The sequence below is a fragment of the Mobula birostris genome, chromosome 19 (genome assembly GCF_030028105.1).
Source record: "Mobula birostris isolate sMobBir1 chromosome 19, sMobBir1.hap1, whole genome shotgun sequence".
Lineage (NCBI taxonomy): Eukaryota > Metazoa > Chordata > Chondrichthyes > Myliobatiformes > Myliobatidae > Mobula > Mobula birostris.
The window spans coordinates 10,494,665-10,517,083 of record NC_092388.1 but is presented as its reverse complement, the minus strand read 5'-3'; the positions used below and the strand labels follow the sequence as shown (position 1 = coordinate 10,517,083).

At 40.4% G+C, this 22,419-nt stretch overlaps 1 protein-coding gene across 1 annotated transcript in view; it reads right to left on the bottom strand.

Annotated features, from left to right (window-relative positions):
* LOC140212299 (3-hydroxyisobutyrate dehydrogenase, mitochondrial-like) overlaps positions 1 to 22,419 on the bottom strand; it is a 151,326-nt gene that overhangs the window by 7,673 nt on the left and 121,234 nt on the right. Inside the window, exon 7 of the mRNA XM_072283003.1 lies at positions 429 to 585. Coding sequence (XP_072139104.1) covers positions 429 to 585 — 157 coding nt within the window. The remainder of the gene's footprint in view (positions 1 to 428; positions 586 to 22,419) is intronic.

The following is a 22,419-nucleotide window of genomic DNA, read 5'->3' as shown; positions in this document are numbered from 1 at the left end:
TTAGTAGGTCAGTAGGTTAATTGGGTACATGGATGCAATTGGGCGGTGTCGTTTCATTGGGCCAAAATGGTCTGCTACTCTGAATAATTACAGCACATTACTCTAAAAGTGCAGTATCCCTAAAGAAATAAATAAATTTGTCTTAATGGTAATACAGGACATGGTCAATCAACTGGATAAAGAATAAAACATAAGACATAGGAGCAGAATTAGGCCATTCAGCCCATCGAATCCATTCTGCCATTTCATCACGGCTGATTTATTATCCCTCCAACCCCATTCTCCTGCTAAGAAAACCTGAGTCCTGTCTACGGAGTTTTCGCCTTCTCTCAGCAGACTGAATCGTATGTGGCATTTGAAGATCTGAAAGTGGCAGGAAAGTGGATGACAATATCTCCTTTGTTTAAGAACAATACACACAAGCATACCTTTGCCATTAAGGCCGTTGCAAATCCACCTTGATAATCGTTAGCAGAAGGCACACTGTCCATCACTCCTGGTACGGGGTTGTACGTATCACTTGACCAGCATCGACCTGAGCTCATGTTCAGAATTTTCGCCAGAAGCTTCGGGTCAAGCCCTAGCCTGTCAAAAGTTGCAGATGAGTAGTTTAAGGTCAAGGTTCAAGCAGAGTTGACCAGTTATCTGCCGTTTGACCCCATAAAGTCATTCGTCTCATTCTAGTTAGTGCCTTCCAAAATGATACTGCATTTATACTGCCAAATGATACTGGATTTATGACATGACATTAAAGTGATTCTAACTCAGCCCAGCATACACAAATTGAACCAAGCTATTAAATGCATGGTCAATAAACTTTAAAGAGACAGTGCTCACAATAGCTTGCACAGGCTGCATATAAATAGTTCAAAAAAATATGCACAAAGCATTCTATTTTCATTTTAGTGACTCCTTCATAAAATGTAGAATCCCATATCTAATATCAATAAATATTTCATTTAGAATTTCTATATATGGCGCATACAAACAGCACATCTACAAGAAAGCAGCATCCATCATCAAGGACTCCCACCATCTAGATCATGCTGTCTTCTCACTGCTACCATCAGGAAGGAGGTACCAGAGTCTTAGATCCCACAGCACCAGGTTCAGGAACACTTATTACTCTTCAACCATCAGGCTCCTGAACCAGATTGGATAACTTTACTCACTTCAACACTGAATTAATTCTACAACCCATGGACTCTCGGGGACTTTCCAACTAAAGTTCTCAGTATTATTTATATATTTATGATTATTATTATTATTATTATTTGCTTTTTCTTCTGTTTGCAAGGTTTGTCTTCTTTTGCACATTTCTGTTAGTCTTTGTGTGTAGTTTTTCATTTATTCTATTTATTTCTTTGATCTACTGTGAATGCCTGCAAGACAATGATTCTCAGGATTGTATATGGTGACATACATGTACTTCAATAATACTGTAAATTTACTTTATGTGGGCACGTGGCCAAGTGGTTAAGGCATTGGACTAGCGATCTGAAGGTCGTGAGTTTGAGCCCCAGCAGAGGCAGCGTGTTGTGTCCTTGAGCACACAGTGCTCTGCGACGACACTGGTGCCAAGCTGTATCGGCCTTTCCCTTGGACAGCATCGGTGTCGTGGAGAGGGGAGACTTACAGCATGGGCAACTGCCGGTCTTCCATACAACCTTGCCCAGGCCTGAGCCCTGGAGAGTGAAGACTTTCCAGGCACAGATCCATGATCTCACAAGACCAACAGATGCCGTAAAAATTAAATTTACTTTGAACTAATTCCCGTATACATCTTTCCCTCTAATCTCAATCGAAGTGTGTGATTTTCCTTCCATAATGATTAGCAGAAGGCACACTGCCCATCATGCCTGGTAGAGGGTTGTAGGTATCAATCCTGTATCAATTTAGCAATTGATAAATTGCATATATCAATCACCTTGGTAGTGCAGTGATTACCGTAATGTTACTCCAGCCACCCGGGTTCAGTTTCTGTCACTGTCAATAAGGACTTTGTGTGTTCTCCCTGTGCTTCAGGTGCTTCAGTTTCCTCCCAATTTCCAATGACGTACAGGTTAGTAAGTTGTGAGCATGCTTCGTTGGTGCCGGAAGCATGGCAACACTTGTGAACTAAGTGAAAAGCTTGTCTTGCATACTGCTCCTACAGATCAAATCTTTACACAGTGTGTTGAGATAGAACAAGGTAAAACAATAACCAAATGCAGAATAAAGTGAAACAGTGCAGAATACAGAGTGAGCCGCCAACGTAATGTTATTATAGCGCCAGTGTCCCAGGTACAATTCTGCTACTGTCTGTAGGAGGTTTGTACGTTCTCCCTGTGACCAAGTGGGTTTCCTCCGGGTGCTCCAGTTCCCTTCCACAGTCCAAAGATGTATGGGTTGGTAGGTTGATTGGTCACATGGGTGTAATTGGGTGGCGCAGACTTGTTGGGCCAGAATAACCTGTTACCATGCTGTCATCGTCTTCATCATCATGTGTTGTATGACATGGATGATCATAGTCTTTCCATGACTATGATCGTTTTTGGCAAATTTTTCTACAGAAGTGCTTCACCAGTGCCTTCTGGGCAGTCTCTGCACAAGATGGGTGACCCCAGCCGTTATCAGTTCTCTTCAGTAAATGCCTGGCACCAGTAGTTTGTTTTTTACAGCTTATTCAGATGGTCATCATGGTTTTACCCATCAGAGACAACACCTTCCCTGCAGGCTTCGTTTGTCTCGTTCCCAGTCCTAATGAATGGCCTTTGATCTGAAACATTAGTTCAGTTTCTCTTCTCACAGATGCAACATGACCTGCTGAGTATTTCCAGCATATTGTTTTAATTTCTCACTTCCAGCATCTGCAATTATTTTTTATTCTTCAGTGTGACTATTAACTTATTAATTATTGTTGCCATTTGTGTGATTTGTGTTTTTTGCATGGTGAGGTTGACGTTTTTCATTGAACAGGTTCCATGTTTTCATTGTTTTGTGATTGTCTGTGGAGAAGGTGAATCCCTTGTATGATATTGGTCAATGGCAAAAAAAGGCTGTGGAAACCTTCATATCCACCTGTATGTACAAACACTTAAAAAGACACAACACATTTTGCCTTATGCTACTCCATATCCCCAAGGCCATTAACTAATAATTTTCATTACAAATTTCAACATAAATATATTAATGTTTCACATCTCTGATTTTACTTTTATAAATGACGAGCCTACATGAACTATGGGTAGCACAGCTGGGGGAAGAGCAAATTAGCTTTATTTGTCATATCTACGTGGAACGGGTCAAATGAAATCAGCAAGGATTGGGCTGGAAAGCCCACAAGTATCATCACACTTCTGGCCGCAATATAGCATGCCCGAAGCTTACTAGCCCTCATCTCTGTTTCTTTGGAACATGGGAGTAAATCAGGAATATACAAACTCCTTTTAGACAGTGGCGGGAATTGAACCCCAAACAGTGATCAATGGCGCTTTGAGCTAATTGCTATGCTACTGTGCCGACTCAGGAAGGAAACCTCCAATTTGTGCACAACGGATTACCCAATGGTAAACCTTAGAATAGAGACTCCATTATATTACAACTACAAGTGCAGTTAGTTAGTAGTGACTACTATTATCGTAAAGCAAATCTAGTAGTTTTGTAAGCTGTGTGCAAAACGTCACCATATTTCACCAACACCATCTTGAACCCTTATGTTTTTAAATCCTTGGATCCTTGAATTGGTCCTATTAACTTGCTATTTATTGCATCTAACTTGAGGATCTACAGCTCAAAGACTTCCTAAGTGTCCTACTAACAATGCAGCCATGGGTAAAACATGCAGATCATTTGTGCTTTTGAGCACAGATGACAAGTAGATGACAATACATAATGATCACTTGGCGGTTAGTGTGATGTTATCACAGATTGGCGTGTCAGAGTTCAGAGTTGAATCCCGGCGTCCTCTGCAAGGAGTCTATATGTCCTCCCCAGGGAATGCATAGATTTTCTTCGCGTCCTCTGGTTTCCTCCCACAGTTCAAGGATGTACTGAGTAGGTTAATTTGATCATTGTAGGTTGTCCCATGATTAGGTTAGTGTTATATTGGGGTTGTCAGGGGCTTCTGAGTACTGCAACTCAGAGGACTGGAAGGGCCTATTCTCAGCTGTATCTCTAAACAAATACATAGCTTGGTGGTACAAAAAAGCAGTATTTACTTCTTTCTTGTAGAGTCATAGAATTATAGAATACTACAGCACAGAAACAAGCCCTTCAGCCTGACTATTAAGTTGATGAGTCTGTGCACCCAGACCATAGTCCTCCAAACCCTTCCCGTGCATGTACCTATACCAAATTTTCTCTTAAATGTTGAAATTGTACCATATCCACCACTTCTGCTGGCAGCTCGTTCCACACTCACCACACAGAGTGAAGAAATTCCCCTCATGTTCCCATTAAGCATTTCATCTTTCACCCTTAATCCATGACCTCCAATTCTTGTCTTACCCAACCTCAGTGGAAAAAGCCTGCTTGCAGTTACCCTATCTATAGGGATATATCTATACCCCTCTTAATTCCGTATTCCTCTATCAAATCTCCCCTCATTCTTCTACGCTCTAGGAAATAAAGTCCTAACCTATTCAACCTTTCCCTATAAAAAGGTTGATTATCCTCTGACCCGATGTGTCAGATGTGAGTATATGCCTAACAGATTAAATTGTGTCACAAGCCTTGTGGCCCATCAGGCCGGTGCTTATGCTGGTTTCTGTGGCGTGAAGCGACTGAGAGTATGAGACTCCCCCCCCCCCCCGATAGGACGCCAGTCTACTGCGAGGTTAACCCCCAGCATTTTTGCCGGTACCCATTCTCAGCTGGGTAGACTGGAGGACACACACGCTGCCTCAGCCGAGGCTTGAACCCATGACCTTCAGATTGCTAGTCCAATGCCCTAACCACTTGGCCATGCGCCACATGCCTAACAGAGCTACACAGAAATCACAGAAGAATGAATCATTAACAAGCGAATCAGAGGAGAGGCGAAGACAAGTAATTAAAAATCAAAGCAGCATAAAACCTCTACAGAACTGTCTACTTGTTTGAACCAGAATACATAAATAAAGACAAAACATTATCCAAATTGCTGAGTATTGATCATGCAGACTTGACAGCTGTTGAAAATTCAAGATGTAACACTTTTTTGAAGCTTTTCTTTACATTTTGAAAGTCTCTATTGGTTTGTGATCAATAATGACCTCTCTTGTACTCACAAAACCTAACTCGTGTAATCAGAGACACCGGACTTGAATTCATTTGTAACAGTTCAATAGTATATTCCTTTGCAAAAATCACTTGTACAGTGATTAGCCTTGTCAAAATTTCAATCAGCTAAGACATGCACGTTGTACAATGCGGTTTGTATTGGAGGTCTGTTTGCTTCCAACAAAAGGACTCTAGAATCTTAACTTAAATGCTCCTTGTCTACAGTGAATTAACTTGTGCCAGTGTTTCCAACTAGGTTCCTTTGAGGAGATTTGGTACGTCATCAAAGATGGCGCCTTGTAAGGCATGAAAATACCCGATGCTGGCCTCTCAGGTCTGAGTCGACGTCGTCAGCATCATCATCATCATCAAAGATTCAAGCAAATTGCTACAGATGTTACAGTACGGTGGAGAGTACTCTAACTGGTCACATCATCATCTGGTATGGAGAAGCCATGGCACAGGAGCAGGAAAAAGCTGCAGAGTGTTGTAAACTCCCCTGCATTGAGGCCATTTTCAATAGATGATGCCTCAAAAAGGAGGCATCCATCATGAGGGTCCCCTTTTGTCCAGGGCATGCTCTCCTCTTAGTACTACCAACAGAGAGATGATACAGGAACTTAAAGACACACACTTAACATTTTAGGAACAGCTTCTTCACCTCTGCCATCAGAATTCTGTGTGGGTAATGAACCATCTCTGAACAGTGCCTCAACATTTTTGCTCTCTTTTTGCACTACCTATTTAATTTTAAATATATATTTATTGTAATTTATAGTTTTTTTATGTATTGCACTGTACTGCTGCCACAAAACAATGAATTTCATGATATGTCAGTGATAATAAACTGGATTCTGGTTGGAAAAGATGTTACGCCTTTTCCATTGTATCAGAGGACGATATTAAATGACAAAGACAGGTTGGTAATGCATCTTTGTTTTACAATTGTCAAGTGTAAAGCCCAATCTCTCTTAAGTTAAAAAGCTGACAATTTGAAGCTCGGTCTCCATATAGTCTGTATCATTTCAAAGCATCTGTCCTGGGTCCAGCAAGCCTCTACTTTCTTAGAAGTTTGCGAAGATTCTCCATTTCATCTAAAACTTTCACAAACTTCTATAGATGTGTAGTGGAGACTGAATATCTTACTGCTTGGTGTGGAAACACCAATGCCCTTGTATGGAAAAGCCTACAAAAAGTAGGGGATACAGCCCTGTCCATCACAGATACAGTCCACCCCACTACTGAGTACAACTACAAGGAGTGCTTTCATGGTAAAGCAGCATCCATCATCAAGGATCTCCACTACCCAGGCTATGCTCTCTTCTTGCTACTGCCATCAGGAAGAAGATACTGGAGTCTCAGGACCCACACCACCAGGGTCAGGAACAGTTATTACCTCTCATCTATCAAGCTCTTGAACCAGAGGGAGTAACTTCACTCAACATCACTGAATTGGACTCACTTTCAGAGACACGTCATCTCATGTTCTCAATACTTATTGCTTATTATTTATTATTATTTCCTTTTTTTATATTTGCAATTTATTGATTTATTTTGCACATTGGTTGTTGTCTGTCTTGTTGGCAAGAAAATGAATCTCAGGGCTGTATATGGTGACACATATGTACTTTGATAATAAACTTATTTTAACCTTTAATGCAGCTTGATTACTGACTTTCACGCCACACCAGAACCATCAGGCATAAAAAAACACTACTTTCCCCAAGCAAGAAGGCTGATCAACACCTCCACCCACTAAACCATCTGTTAGGGAGTGTTCTGAAGTTATGTGAATATAGCAGATATTAACCAGATTATTATTAGCCAGATATTAATCAGTTCTTATTGTAAATGTAAATAGGTTCAGGAAGTTTGCAAATAGACATCAACTTATTTTTGTAAACTGCAAGCAGTAAATTGAAGTTAAAAGACAAAGAGATTTTATATGCAAGTGCCAAACATGAAGAGAATGGAGTTGTGTTAATTAGCTTGCATAAAACCAGGCAACATGACTAAGTTATCTGCACCATTGTGACTTGAGTGCAAGCTGGCAGACTATGCGGATGCTGTCACTTAACACATCAAACATGGTCACAAGATGTCGGCAATCAATAGTTTTTCTGTACTTGCCATATTTGTGCACTCAGAGACAGCCCTGCCAAGATTAATTTTGGGTGTCTAGCTCTCTGTCGTCAAAAGGTTTTAGAATGCTTGTGTTAATTAGTTTATCTCAAAGGTGCTTGGATCTTCAGAGGTGGCTGATCATTTACAATGTGCTTCCGTTATGTATCTCAAAGTAACTGTATGTCAACCAAAGTATTGAAGTAAACAATGTCATTCCATTGTACCTATTGAAATCATATTAAATCACCTTCTGTTACCTCTTGACCTTAAGGGTATAAAAATGTGATGTACCTTTGGGTTTGTGAGCCTCTATTGAGAGAGTCTCCAGAATGAAGCCTGCTTGTTATGCTGAATAAAGACTTGTATATCACCAGCTTCAGTATCTCTCCAATGACTAAGATCAGTCACAACTGCTCCCATACCTCCACCACCTCTACTTTATCATTCCCTGTCAGTGTCACCTTCTGTACAGTCACTCCTGTACCTAATGTCATTTTATGTACATATAATCAATCTTATATATAAGATATGATTTTATATTTATTGTGTTTTTATTATTATTGTGTTCTTTATAGTATGTTTTTTAATATGCTGCATTGGATCTGAAGTAACAGTGATTTCATTCTCCATAACACCTGTGTACTGGAAATGACATTAAACAATCTTGAATCTTTTGGCTCTGGAGGCAAAAATTGTTCTGAAGGTTGGTTCCATTGTAACAGGAATCTCCTTGAAGGTTAGGTCCAGCATAATTCAATTTGAAAATCAGAGCAATGTACAAAAAGACCAAGTCCACTAAAGACAATACTTTTTTCAACAATGGTTTATTTAGCCTTGGTTTCCATAAAATTACCATAAGATTATAAGACATGGGAGCATAGTTAGGCCATTTGGCTCATTGAGTTAGCTCCATTGTTCTCTCATGGCTGATTTACTATCATTCTCAACCCCCCTGCCTTCTCCACATAACCTTTGACGCCTTTATTGATCAAGTACCCATCAACCTCTGTTTTAAGTATACCCAAATCATGATCACCTCTGTGTGAAACACACTTCAGAGAAGGCCTGTATCATTCTGCTTTACTTGTTCCAAGTTCAAAATTCAACTACAAAGTTCAAAGTAAATTCACTATCAAAATTCATTATCATATACTAACCTGAGATTAATTTTCTTGCATGCATTTACAGAGAAAAAAACAGCAATAAAACAGAACTTTATGAAAAACTGTACATAAACAGACAAAGACTGACAAACAACCAATTTGCAAACAAAGACAAACTGTGCAAATAAAAAATAACCCTGAGAGCATGAGTTGTAAACATAGAACAATATAACATAGAACAGTACAGGCCCTTCAGCCCACAATGTTATGCCGACCCTTTAACCTACTTCAAGATCCATCTAACTCTTCCCTTCTACATAGCCCTCCATTTTTCTACCATCTATGTGCCCATCTAAGAGTTTCTTAAATGCCCCAAATGTACCTACCTCTACCACCACTCATGCAGGGCATTCCATGCATCCATGGCTCTCTAAGTAAAAACCTTACCTTGGATATCCCCACTATATTTTCCTTCAAAAGACTCTTTGAGAGTGAGTCTGTAGGTTGCAGAATCAATTTAGAGTTGAGGTGAGTGAAGTTATCCATGCTGGTCCAGGAGTTTGATGGCTGTAGGGTAAAAACTGTTCCTGTAAATGGAGGTGTGGGACCAAGGCTCCTGCACCCCTGCCCTGAGGCAACAGGGAATGGTGGTACTAGCTCATATGTTTGTTACTGCTCTGCTTGGGTCTCAAAAACCAATCAATGAAAACAATCTATTGTCAAACTGGAACGCATTTGAATTATATTTAATGAAGTATGGATGCAATAAAAAAAATGGGTCGCAGTATTATACATACATGGCACAGCTCCGCAATTGTTGTTTTTGATCCAACAGACCAGTTTAGCATCCAAGTGTGTCATGTGCTAAGTGATGGAAGTATAAATATTAAAATGATTTACATCATTAGAGTCATAGTTCTAGAAACGTGTAGCTCAGAAACTGACCCTTCAGTCTTGTCATCTTCAGAAGTTTTCTGATGACTCTGCTGTCATCGGCAAGGGAGATGAGGCTGAGTACAGGGCTACGATAGGAAACTTTGTCACATGGTGTGAGCAGAATTATCTGAAGCTTAATGTGAAAAAGACTAAGGAGCTGGTGGTAGACCTGAGGAGAGCTAAGGTACCGGTGACCCCTATTTCCATCCAGGGGGTCAGTGTGGACATGGTGGAGGATTACAAATACCTGGGGATACAAATTGACAATAAACTGGACTGGTCAAAGAACACTGAGGCTGTCTACAAGAAGGGTCAGAGCCGTCTCTATTTCCTGAGAAGACTGAGGTCCTTTAACATCTGCCGGACAATGCTGAGGATGTTCTACGAGTCCGTGGTGGCCAGTGCTATCATGTTTGCTGTTGTGTGCTGGGGCAGCAGGCTGAGGGTAGCAGACACCAACAGAATCAACAAACTCATTCGTAAGGCCAGTGATGTTGTGGGGATGGAACTGGACTCTCTGACAGTGGTGTCTGAAAAGAGGATGCTGTCCAAGCTGCATGCCATCTTGGACAATGTCTCCCATCCACTACATAATGTACTGGTTGGGCACAGGAGTACACTCATTCCACCGAGATGCAACACAGAGCGTCATAGGAAGTATTTCCTGCCTGTGGCCATCAAACTTTACAACTCCTCCCTTGGAGGGTCAGACACCCTGAGCCAATAGGCTGGTCCTGGACTTAATTCCTGGCATAATTTACATATTACTATTTAACTATTTATGGTTTTATGACTACTTATTATTTATGGTGCAAATGTAACAAAAACCAGTTTCCCCCAGGATCAATAAAGTATGACTATGACTATCTACTCTGTGCCAAACCATTTAAACTGTCTACTCCCATTGACCTGCACCACCACCATAGCCCTCCATACCCCTACCATTCATGTACCTATACAACTTCTCTTAAGTGTTGAAATCAATCTCCCATGCATCACTTGCACTGGCAGCTCATTCCACACTCTCACAACCTTCTGAGTGCAGAAATTTCCCCTAAAATTCCCCTTAAACTTTTCACCTTCACCCCTAACCCATGACCTCCAGTTGTAGTCCCACCCAACCTCAATGGAAAAAGCCTGCTTGTATTTACCCTATCTATATCCCTCATAATTTTGTACACACGATCAAATCTCCCCTCAATCTTCGATGTTTCAAAGAAGAAAGTCCTAACCTATGCAATCTTTCCTTTTAACTCAGGTCCCCCAGTCACAGCAACATTGTGTGGTGCATGAAAGGATATGGCGATATGAAAAATGGATAAAAGACGTGAGGTAAAAATTAAACTTCAATGCAAGAATCTTCGTTGTCTAATAACCTACACATGCTTAAAATTGGGCTAGGTCCACAAAGAATAACTAATTGTGTTTAAATTCAGCTGGGTGTCACAGCCTTTGCAAGTTAATCCAGTGAGAATCAGTGCTATCCACGGCAGCAAATTGTGAGAAAAGCATTATAATTTAAACTGAATTGTCATGGCTTTTTTAAGATCTCATATCATTAACATGCTCCATGATAAAGTACCTACATTTCTTTATGCCTGGGTAATTAAGTTATTTTGCAGAAATACCAAAAATATCTTAAAACACAGTAACACATTTCATAGTGCTAGGGTGCTAATCCGATTTTAGTTTAACATGATCTGTTAGATTACGTGCAAACCATGATAATTCTTTTAAAAAACTGATCTATTGTTTACTTCAATAGTTTAAAGTTAAGGGAAAAATATCGTACTTCAACACTAACTGGGCTTATAACATCACTTGATCTAAGTATATTCTTAAATGAAACAGCATCTTTCAAGTAATAGGACCAAGGGGAAGAAAATATTAAAAATTTTTAATATTTTTATATTAAAAATATAAAAATATTTTTATATTTATATAAACAGTACTGTATAAATTTTCAGATCAAATCTTAAAAACATGACCACATCAATAATATTGCAACTTCATTTCTACAATCTCGACCCCTCAGATTTAACAGAGGTTATCAGGCTAAAGAATGTCCCTGGCAATTCGTTATATTTTTGGATCAATTTTTGAAAAGTCAGTTCATTTTAAGAAAAATTTCTCCATATCCAATAACTAAACACATTCTAAACACAAACTAATTTTACATTGCAAAAACACATTAGTGTTCAAATGATACCTACCAAGCTCCACCTGCAGAATTCAAGAGATGCCAAGGAGGATGGAGCAGAGTTAATAACTATAGCAACAAGAAAAATCATAATTTGATTTATGTATCCTTATTAAATAGAAGAAATGAGAACTAACCATTACATTCATGAATGAAATCTCCCGAGACAGCTCACTATTTAATCGGCAACTTTCAAACACTGCCATTTAGTGTAGATATAAATCTCTTTGGGGGAAATGGTTATTCTTTAATTCAAAAATATTTTTTCAAGTGTATCATTATAATAGCACGTTAGAACTTTTGTTATGTTATCCTTCTTAGAACTATCCCACAAGTGCACACATAACTGACAGCTTAAATTGGACATGTTATTAAAATCAGCTGCTGAATTCTTTGCCTTCCACAGGGTCCATGTTTGTAATGGCCTAAAACAGTCTACAACATAATTGTCATTCAGATTGTGCAGCTCCTCGCAAGTCATGCTTCAGTGGAGGGGACTGAGTTTCCATTTGAAATCAACAAATTAATCCTGGACAGGTATCCAAAAGGCCAAGTTTAATAGGAAGCAGCTACTGGGCCCTCAACCATGATAAAATGTTATTGCAGTTTCCCTGTAAATTGGGGGAACATATGATATTTTCTACATAGGAGTATTGTTGCTGTTCAAGTGATCTACTGCTCAAGCTATCAAAATGCTTGACAGACGCTGTCAATCCTCATAATAGCATGTCACTGGGCATACTAGCACACACTCCAGCATCTCTGAGTGCAGAGAATCATAAACCGATTTATTAAATAAAACAGGTCTTCACCTTAATGTGTGCTCCCATTAACAATGTATGCGGTACAATTTTTTTATTGTAAATTTGCCAAGTGAAGAAGTTTTGTACATCAAATGATTATATAGGTAGCTTCCTTTTTGTGGCACTGCAATATTTTCTCGTAAATTTATACTCGCTGATTTTCTCTAGCCATTTAAAAACCTATAAATCTGTAGGTGATAACCGAAGCTCCTATTAGATAATAATTCTACAAACCTGCAAAAAGCACCACTTACACAGAGGAGAACAAGTTTCAATGATTTAATTGTAATATTAACATATTTCCTACTGCATAACTCTTACTAACTGCATATTGGAATCTTAACTTCAATTGTAACAAAAAAAAACAATTTCACAAAGTAAGCTGAATTCTTAGAGAACTAATTTTCAGATGTGTGCTCCATTTAGTTGTAATTGGAATTCCTCTACATGATTGAATCAGGTCTCCACAGCAGCATTGAACAGTCTAATTAATGTCACAAATGATTTCCTTTGTGATTGTGACCTTGGTGCACCATTCCTCCTTGCCCTCTCTATAGCCTCTGAAATAGTCAACCATACCATACTCCTTCCACACCGCTGCTCTGTCATCCATCTATGTGAGACATCCAATGCTTTGTTAAAATTTATAGCCATCAAATTATATTCAATGATTCAGCTGCAAAACCTTCTCAAGTATGCACCATTAGCTGTCCCCTTAAGATTTATCCTCACTTCCTTTCTCTATTTCTTTGAAACACCCAAGAGATTCTGCAGATGCAGGAAATCCAGAGCAACACATACAAAATGCTGGAGGAACTCAGCATGAAAGGCAGCATCTACAGAAATGAATAAACAGTCGACGCTTCAGGCTGAGCCTCTCCATCAGGGTCCTGATAAAGGGTCTTAGCCTAAAACGCCAAATGTTTATTTATTTCCATAGATGCTGCCTGACCTGCTGAGTTCCTCCAGCATTTTGTGTGTGTTGCTCTGGGTGACATCATCAATGACTGGAGTTAACCTTTAGCTGCATACTAGTGACAGCAATATCTCCCCATCTCATATATAGTGCTCCCTGTCCATGGTGACCAAATGCCCTTTCAAATTTCATCCCTTGTTGACTCTCTTTTATCTCCAATAAACATTAGAAAAATGGAACCCACCATTTGCTAGAAACTCCAGATCTTTGCCGATATTTCCTTTGCCCTTTCATGTAATACAGCTAAAGCCCAATCGTTTGCAACCTCAACGATGTATTCTCCACTCTGGCCCTTCTTCTGTCTTTACAAAGACTACTTATCCACCATCCAGGTCATACGCTTTTCCCGCTACTGCCATCAGGCAAGAGGACTTAGGATCCACACCACCAGGTTCAGGAACAATTATTACCCTACAACCATCCGGCTCCTGAACCACCATGGATAACTTCAATCATCTCAACTCTGAACTGAATCTGTAAATTATAAGTTTACTTTCAAGGGCTCTGCTTGGTTGTTTGTCATTCTTACTTTGTGTCTGGTTTTCTTGTAGATTCTGTTGTATTTCTTTTGTCCCTGTAAATGCGTACAAAAAAACAAATCTCAAGGCAATATATGGTAACGTATACTCACCTTGGTAATACATTTACTTTGAAATTTGAGGTTGATTTTCAAGAAAGAGGTTTTTGAGTGAAGTACCTGAGGAGCTGAAGGTGTAGTTGTCAACAATGAGAGAGAAAATGAAATTGGAAAAATAAAGGGCTTCAGTGGGGTTTCAGCCATGTGAAGTAACCTAAAATGATGGCATGACCAGGAAGTGATTTAAGACATAAATATGAGGGTGGATTGAACTTGGTGGAAAGTTAGAAAAAAGATGGCAGTGAGTTTTAGACCATAAGACAAAGGAGCAGAAGTCAGCCATTCAGCCCATCGAGTCTGCTCCGCCATTTTATCATGAGCTGATCCATTCTCCCATTTAGTCCCACTCCCCCGCCTTCTCACCATAACCTTTGATGCCCTGGCTACTCAAATACCTATCAATCTCTGCCTTAAATACACCCAATGACTTGGCCTCCACTGCCGCCCGTGGCAACAAATTCCATAGATTCACCACCCTCTGACTAAAAAATTTTTTTCGCATTTCTGTTCTGAATGGGCGCCCTTCAATCCTTAAGTCATGCCCTCTCGTACTAGACTCCCCCATCATGGGAAACAACTTTGCCACATCCACTCTGTCCATGCCTTTCAACATTCCAAATGTTTCTATGATGTCTCCCCTCATTCTTCTAAACTCCAAGGAATACAGTCCAAGAGCGGACAAACGTTCCTCATATGTTAACCCTCTCATTCCCAGAATCATTCTAGTGAATCTTCTCTGTACCTTCTCCAATGTCAGCACATCCTTTCTTAAATAAGGAGACCAAAACTGCCCACAGTACTCCAAGTCTTACCAGCGTCTTATAGAGCCTCAACATCATATCCCTGCTCCTATACTCTGTACTCTATTCCTCTAGAAATGACTGTCAACATTGCATTCGCCTTCTTCACTACCAACTCAACCCAGAGGTTAACCTTAAGGGTATCCTGTACGAGGACTCCCAAGTCCTGTTGCATCTCAGAACTTTGAATTCTTTCCCCATTTAAATAAATTTTAAATCAGCTTCTTAAGAGTTTAAGGATTAAAGGCTAGACCATTAAGCACATCTGCATGAAACATTGTCACAGGAAAGCAGCATCGATTATCAGGGACCCCACCACCCAGGATATGTTCTCTTCTCACTGCTGTCATCCGGAAGAAGGCACAGGAGCCTCAGGATCCAGACCACCAGGTTCAAGAACAGTTATTGCCCCTCAACCATCAGGCTCTTTAACCAAAGGAGATAATTTTACTCGCCCCATTTCTGGAATGTTCCTGCAACCTATGGACTCACTATCTCATGTTCTCAATAGTTATTGTTTATTTCTTTATTATTATTTCTTTCATTTTGTATTTGCACAGTTTGCTGTCACACTGGTTGGATGCCATATATATACACATATGGTGACATATATGTACTTTGATAATAAATTTACTTTGAACTTTGGACATGAGAGTGTTGAATATGGAGATAACAAGGCAGCATCGAGAGCTTTGATGTCAGATGGAATGAAACTGAGTCAGGGCAACGAATTTTAGACGCAGTTAGTTCAAAGTACATTTATTATCAAAGTACATACAGATTACCATATACTAACTGGAGATTCATTTTCTTGCAGGCATTTACAGAAAAAAGAAATGCAATAGAATCTACAAGAAAACCATAGGTAAACAAAGAATGACAAACAATCAACCAGAGCCCTTGAAAATGAGCCTGTACATGGCAGTGTAGTGGTGACTGAAGTTATCCATGCCACTGTAGGAGCCTGGTGATTGTTAGGGGATAACTATTCCTGAACCTGGTGCTGTGGGACTGAAGGCTCCTGTATCTCCTGTGAAAACAAGAGTGAGAAGAGGGCACGGCCAGAATGGTGCAGGTCTTTAATGATGGATGCTGCTTTCTTGTGGCAGGACTCCATGTAAGTCTACTCAGTGGCAGGAGGGCTTTGCTTGTGATGGGTTGGGCTGTGTCCATCACTTCCTGGAGCCTTTTCCATTCGTGCTGTTTCCCCAGATACAAATGTTTGATGAGCTGAATAAGGCGATCATTGGAGACAGACCAGGATTTGTCAACGGGGTGGAATTAAATCCAGAGTGATGTGAGCAGTCCCAAAGCCCACGTTTGACCTATAGCCCTCAAAAGCTCTCTTATCCATGCACTTATCAAGCTTGTTTTTAAATGTTGCTAATTTGCCTGCTTTAACCGCTATATCTGGCAGCTCATTCCAAACGCGCACCACAGTTTGCTTGAAGAAGTTATCTCTGGTGGCCCTTTCAAGCCTCCCACCTCTAGTCTTAAACATATGCCTGTTTTTTTAACATTCAAATATAAATATAATTAAAAGGTCTGTTGTCAAATTTAAATTCATGTTATTTGTTTTAATGTTTTATTCAACTGGAGTCTTTTTGCTTAGAAAAATACCTCATTATTTCCTCTCAGGCTAAATTCTTCATAGCTCTCCTACATTCACTGAAAGGAATTCAACTTTGACAAATAATAGGGTATTACCATAATCCTGTGGAAAATCAGCTGAGGTATTCCTGCAAGAAAAACCGTCTCCCAAGTGACCAGTTGATCTTCCCAAAATCTGCTATATGCCAGGCCTGTTTACCAGGATGAGAACAGGCATCAAGAGCGTTCAAGCATGAATAGATTAACGACATAACACTCCAAATTGTGCTCGGTCAGAAAGAAAAACAACTCTGAATGTGGAAAAAGAAATTCTAATTGTCATAACATTATCAACCATCCATCCTACCTCCACTTACAAAATATATATACAATGCAGATAATAATAAGACATTGCTGATGGTATTCTGAAGAATGGCTTCTTCTGAACTGCACGAATCTAAACACCCAAAAGACTTATAATCCTTTATTGTCAGGTGCAGACAATAATAATGATTGGTAAATGCATACAAACTGCTTCTAGTTTCTGTATTGAAGATTGCCATCCAACATTGGCCAAGGGGGAAATAATTGTAAAACTACAGAAAAATTCAATATGTCCATTGGCTTCTCTCAGTCAGTCTCTTTTAAAGTGTTAAGTCTTCACTACCCAACTTGGTAACTGTTTATTAAGTACGTCTAAATTGAATCTTATTCCCAAATGGAATTGCTCCAAACTATGCGACTTCGTTGCCCGTTAGCAGGAACTCTGAATGTACTATCGCCCTTAAGCTTGGAACAAGCTGAAAACAAAGGGCAGCAAAGCACAAGAGAGTAGGTGGCATAGTTTAACCTACTAAAAGTGGGGAACTCATCCCATTCCATCACTGAACACATATCCAAGGAAAATTGCCACAAGGAAGCAGCATCCATCATCAAGGACACCTATCTGAGAACTCCAAGTTCTCAGTATTACTTTTTTTAAATACATTTTCTCTTCTTTTGCACACTGTTTCCTTGTCAGTCTTTGTGTGTGTTCTTCTAGCTTTTCATTGATTCTATTGTACTTCACTGTTCCTGATAAATGTCACAAATAGAGGAGGGGGAGACCTCAGTGATCCTCTCAGCGGTTCTTAATATCCTCTGTAGGGTCTTGTGGTCTGATGCCTTACAGTGTCTGTACGGCAATACACAAAATACTGGAGGAACTAAGCAAGTCAGGAAACGTATGGAGAGGAATAGTTCACACCTGGGCCAATGAAGTGAAGCATGCCATCACGATTCAGATACCAAATGTACCAGTGCTCATCACAAAATCACATCACCCAGGTTTTATCATTTTTATTCCCTTAAAAACCTTTCCTTACCGTTCAGTGCTCACCTTATCTCCTAATCTTTTTCCTCTTATTCTACTCAGTTTCATTGAGCGTGCCACAAGAGAGCAGCATCCATCAATCCAGGCCACGCTGCTGCCGTCGGAAAGGAGGTACAGGAGCCCCAGGAGCCCCAGGGCTCACACCACTGGGTCTGAGTTACTGTTCATACCCTTCAATCATCAGGCTCCTGACCCTCAACTCTGAACTGGTTCCAGAACCAATGGACTCACTTTCAAGGGCTCTACAACTCATGTTCTCAGTATTATTTACTTACTTTTTTATTTACACAGGTTGTCTTCTTTTGCACATTGATTGTTTGTCAGTCTGTGTGTGTGTGTGTGTGTGTGTGTGTGTGTGTGTGTGAGAGAGAGTGTGAGTGTGTGTGTGTGTGTGTGTGTGTGTGAGAGTGTGTGTGAGAGTGTGTGTGAGAGTGTGTGTGTGTGAGTGTGTGTTGAGTTTTTCATCGATTCCTTTGTACTTCTATGTTCTACTGTGAATGCCTGCGTGAAAATGAATCTAAGGGTCGTATACGGTGACATATGTACTTTGATAATAAATTTATTTTGAACTTTTAAAAAAAAGGGGGCACTGATGTGACTGTCAGTGATCAAGTGATGTCAGGATGGGGAGAGGAGAGTCAGGAGAGAGAAATAGAGTGCCGCAGAAGCTGGGGACCAGGGTTGTTGGTGGTAAGGTATGTTTGCTGCAGGGTGAAAGCAAGAAGTGCGGAAGAGAGAGGAAAGAAAAAGGAAGAGTAGAAAGAGATGTCATCTCAGAAACACAATACGATAGGGGCTCCGGTGACATCATCACTCAGAATGGCAGCTTAAATCAACAGCTCCTCTGGAAAAACGCATAGTTTGCCCCGTTAATCCATCAAATACAAGATCTTTCGAAAATATCTGAATTGATAAGGGGGGCAAGAATGGGGAAAAAGAATGGAGATAAAAAAAGCACCACTGCGGAGCCTATGGAAGAGAGAGGTACAGCGCGCGGCTCTCCTACACGTGCGCGTGGCGGCAAAGCTGATGCTGGGCCTAGTGCAGTCGAAGTGGCAAATATGATAAGAATTTTGGAAGAGATAAGGGAAGTCCAAAAAGATACAAAGCAGCAACTCAATGATATAAAAGTCAGAGCTCGCCAACGTCAATGAGAAAATAGCGGTGGCAGAGACTCGAACTGAGAAGATGGAAGATCGCGTGCAAAATGTGGAACAGATACTAAGTAAGACGATAAAAATATTAAATCAACAGGAAAGTAAATTGCTTGACCAGGAGGGAAGATCGCGATGTAAAAATATCAGGACTTATAATGTTCCCGAAGGAGCGGAGGGATTGTTGATGAAGGACTTTAGTAGACAAGCTGCTGCGGGAAGCGCTGGAGATTTCTTAGACTACGAAGATTGAAATTGAAAGGGCGCATCGTTCACCTGTCCAGCGGCCTCCTGGAGACAGAGAAGGTAAACCGCGCTCCATAGTACTTAGATTCCTTCAATTCAAGAGCAAGGTGGAGATTCTACAAAGGCCCTGGGGTAGGAGGAGGGTGTTTTAGAATGGGAAGTTAATATACTTTGATCATGATTACCCCCCGGCGGTCCTACAGAAACAGAAGGAATATTCCGAAGCAAAACGAATATTAAAGCAAGAAAAGATTAAATTCCAAATCCCGTACCCTGCTAAACTGAGGGTATTTTACCAAGAAGGGATGCGACTGTACAAGATGGTGAAGGAGACGACTACAGACATGAACAACAGGACTGTCCATTAGCGTGGTCAAACCAAGGGAAGCTCTATCTGAGCAGTTGTCCCGAGCTGCTTGGGAAATAGTAAGAGAACCTAGAAAGCAGGGGACGGGAACAGGAGCAGGACGAGAGAAGGATTTTAGGAAGAGACTGTCAGTTCTCCGAGGGCAGCCCTCACCTCCTCCAGAAGAGCCATAAGGTTTGGCTAACTTTAAAAGTGCTGATAAACTAAACGGAAGCAAAAATAGACGGTGATATATCTATCTTGAGAAATACGTGTTATTATGTGGATTTCATATTACTCAATTTTTAAAAAATTCATTCATTCATTCCTTTTCCCCCACCTAAATGAGAATATATACATGGGAGGAATACACAGGGAAATCATTTCTGTAATGGACATAGTTTTTTTTTAACTTACTTTTACAGGTGCTGCAGCAGGGGCCCTCAACCCACAGGTAGGAGGGGCTATCCCCCACGGCTAGACTTTTCTTCTAGCCCAACCCAGAGTCATCTAGAGACCCCAGCCTTGGAACCACACCTTCGTTACCTTTTTTTAATTCACTTTTCTTGGTTCTTATTTGTTCAGGGAGTAGACTGATTAGGTTATATTCTGCAAATATTAATGATATACTAACAGATAAATACACTTAGAGAGTAAGACCATATATTTTGGGTATATACCTCAAGAATGATTGAAAAGAGATAAATTTACTTCCTGAGAAAACTAAAGAAATTTGGCCTGTCCCCTAAGACCCTCACTAATTTTTATAGATGCACCGTAGAAAGCATTCTTCTAGGGTGCATCACAACCTGATATGGAAGTTGTCCTGTCCAAGACCGGAAGAAGCTGAAGAAGATCGTGAACATAGCGCAGCACATCACACAAGCCAATCTTCCGTCCTTGGACTCACTTTATACCGCACGCTGTCGGAGCAGTGCTGCCAGGATAATCAAGGACACAACCCACCCAGCCAACACACTTTTCGTTCCTCTTCCCTCTGGGAGAAGGCTCAGGCGCTTGAAGACTCGTACAGCCAGATTTGGGAACAGTTTCTTTCCAACTGTGATAAGACTGCTGAACGGATCCTGACCCGGATCTGGGCCGTACGCGCCAAATATCCGTACCTGCATCTTGGTTTTTTTTCACTACCTTACTTTCCATTTTTCTATTTTGTATTTATGATTTATAATTTAATTTTTTTAATATTTACTATTGATTTGTAATCCAGGGAGCAGGAAGCGTAGAATCAAATATCGCTGTGATGATTGTACGTTCTAGTATCAATTGTTTGGCGACAATAAAGTATAAAGTATATACACATGGGAGGAATACACAGGGAAATCATTTCTGCGTAATGGACATTTTTTTTTACTTACTTTTATGGGTGCTGCAGCGGGGGCCCTCAACCCACAGGTAGGAGGGGCTATCCCCCATGGCTAGACTTTTCTTCTAGCCCAACTCAGGGTCATCTGGAGACCCCAGCCTTGGAACCACACCTTCGTTACCTTTTTTAAATTCACTTTTCTTGGATCTTATTTGTTCAGGGAGTAGATTGATCAAGTTATATTCTGCAAATCTCAATGATATACTAACAGATAAATACACTTAGAGAGTAAGACCATATATTTTGGGTATATACCTCAAGAATGGTTGAAAAGAGATAAATATAAATATTTAATGAATGTACTGCTGGTGGCTGGTAAAAAGACCCTTACCAGGAAATGGTTATCTCAGGAGACCCCAACTTTAAATGTATTGATGGAAATTACAACATTCATTTACAAAATGGAGAAGATAACAACATCTGTTAATCATAAGTTGGAACAATTTTATTCATATTGGAAAAAATGGTTTAACTACATAACATCTGATAGCAACACACATCAAAGTTGCTGGTGAACGCAGCAGGCCAGGCAGCATCTCTAGGAAGAGGTGCTGATACCTCATAGGCCTGATTTTATTCTCACAATCAATATGTTGTTAAAAAAAATCACTGCCTACTCTGTACATAGTTTTCTTCTTTCGATTGTTCTTTCTTTCCTCTTCTTTCTGTAAGTATAACGACACCTATCTTGGAATGTTCTGTGGCAGATGGAACCACTCTGCATTTCTTTTTTATGCAGAGCAGAGTACGATCTGCTCCCAACACCTGCCAACCTCAGCACCTGGTATGAAGGTAAGATGGACAGGTGTGCTGCTTGTGGTGAGAATGGAACACTTCAACATATCTTGAGTGCATGCACAGTCAATCTTTCCAGCGGAAGTACAATTGGGAGACATAACAACGTTCTCAAAGTTGTAACAGAAGCGGTTGAGCAGAGAGTACTGCAGCACAACTTACCTCATGCCCATGCTGCACAGAACATCACATATCATTTGTGAAAGAAGGCTCCAAGTCAAAGGGTGTACAGCATAGGCTCACGATCAAGCATACTTTCTTCAGCCAATGATTGGTGTGTCAAGGCTGACCTGGATGGGAAAGGCAGTTTCCCGGAGCAAATAGCTTTCACAACATTGCGTCCAGATATAATCGTATGGTCTGACACCAGTAGAGAAGCGGTTATTGGTGAACTCACAGTCCCCTGGGAAGGCAACATCGATGAAGCCCATGAGCGCAAGTTAACCAAGTATGCAGAATTAAGATCAGAGTGCAGAGAAAGAGGGTGGAAGGTCTCATGCTATCCATTCGAAGTGGGCTGCCATGGGTTTATTGCATTCACTCTCCAGAAGTGGCTGTGTGACTAGAAGAGAGATCAAGTCAACCAGCAGGGCTGTAGCTGAGGCAGCAGAGAAAAGATCAGCATGGGTGTGGACCAAGTACATCCAGAGGGGCAGATAGTCAGACAGTGTATACATATCTTGCAAACCCTTCAGTAGTTGCATAGACACCT